At 39.0% G+C, this 1,150-nt stretch overlaps 1 protein-coding gene across 1 annotated transcript in view; it reads left to right on the top strand.

The window, feature by feature from the left end:
- LOC106873980 (UDP-glucose:glycoprotein glucosyltransferase 1) overlaps positions 1-1,150 on the top strand; it is a 186,770-nt gene that overhangs the window by 90,757 nt on the left and 94,863 nt on the right. The window contains exon 37 of the mRNA XM_052971269.1: positions 288-360. Within this exon, the coding sequence (XP_052827229.1) occupies positions 288-360 (73 nt within the window). The remainder of the gene's footprint in view (positions 1-287; positions 361-1,150) is intronic.

The raw sequence follows: 1,150 nt of genomic DNA, 5'->3' as shown, positions 1-1,150 counted from the left end.
CCCCCCCCCCCACCGTCATTTGACAACTGAGGCAATTTCAGACTTGATAATTAACTCACAGCTGGGAAAGGGACCCTAACAAGTGCTACAGCACCAACTCAGAGTAGAGCTGGGAACAATATTTCCTAAGAGATTCTACCACACGTCCTCAAAATCCTGGAACTCTCAGACCAGGGTCCAACTATCGAATGCAGTTTAACATCATACCCTGCACTATAAGCAGGATAAATATTAAGACTTGAGCAAAAAAGTTAAATGTACATTTTTGCTTCTTTTTTTTTTTACAGCTACAAGATTCTCTTCCTTGATGTGTTGTTCCCATTGAATGTGAAGAAAATCATATTTGTTGATGCTGATCAGGTAAGTTCATCTGATGTACCCTTCACCATATGTTGCCTTTTTTGTTTCTCTTTTGTTCTGTGCAGTCATGCATGGTAAACGTTTGTGTTTTCGCTCCAAAGGCTTGATATTTCGTTTCTATATTGTGATAGCTATTGATGTTTAATGTTTGTTAGGCATACCACATGTGGTGGGCAACAGCATGTCCCTTCTCATATATATGAGATGTGGCTGTGCGGTTAAGAAACTTGCTTCCCAAACATGTGGGCTTGGGTTCAGTCCCACTGTGTGGTACCTTAGGCAAGTGACTTCCAGTGTAGCCCCAGACCAGCCAAAGCCATATGAGTGAATTTGGTAGTGGAAACTGAAAGAAACCTCTTGTGTGTGTCTGTGTGTGTGATTGTGCCATTTGTCTTGAAATCATGTGATAATTGTAAATAAGCATCACCATCTTGCAAATGGTGTTGTTTGTTTCCAGTCTTTTTGTGAAAAGCATGCCTGGCTATGGAGAAATATGACCTTGCTTGGAACAAGGTGAGGATAACGACATGAAAGGCATCTGGCTGTAGAAAATCTGCCTCGACAAATTCCATCTGATCTATGCAAGCATGGAAGAGTAGACATACAAATGATACTAATGTATATATATATATATATATATATATAATACAAAAAATATATATGCATGTATACACACATATATGTATATACTTTCATCTACATGTGTATATAGATGCATATCAGGGTACAGGACGTTAGAACAATGAACTACAGACAACGGAACGAACACATAGGAAAACAGAAAGCCACT

The sequence above is a fragment of the Octopus bimaculoides genome, chromosome 10 (assembly GCF_001194135.2).
Source record: "Octopus bimaculoides isolate UCB-OBI-ISO-001 chromosome 10, ASM119413v2, whole genome shotgun sequence".
Classification (NCBI taxonomy): Eukaryota; Metazoa; Mollusca; class Cephalopoda; order Octopoda; family Octopodidae; genus Octopus; species Octopus bimaculoides.
The sequence above is the reverse complement of the archived record's forward strand: the minus strand, read 5'-3'. Positions and strand labels throughout refer to the sequence as shown.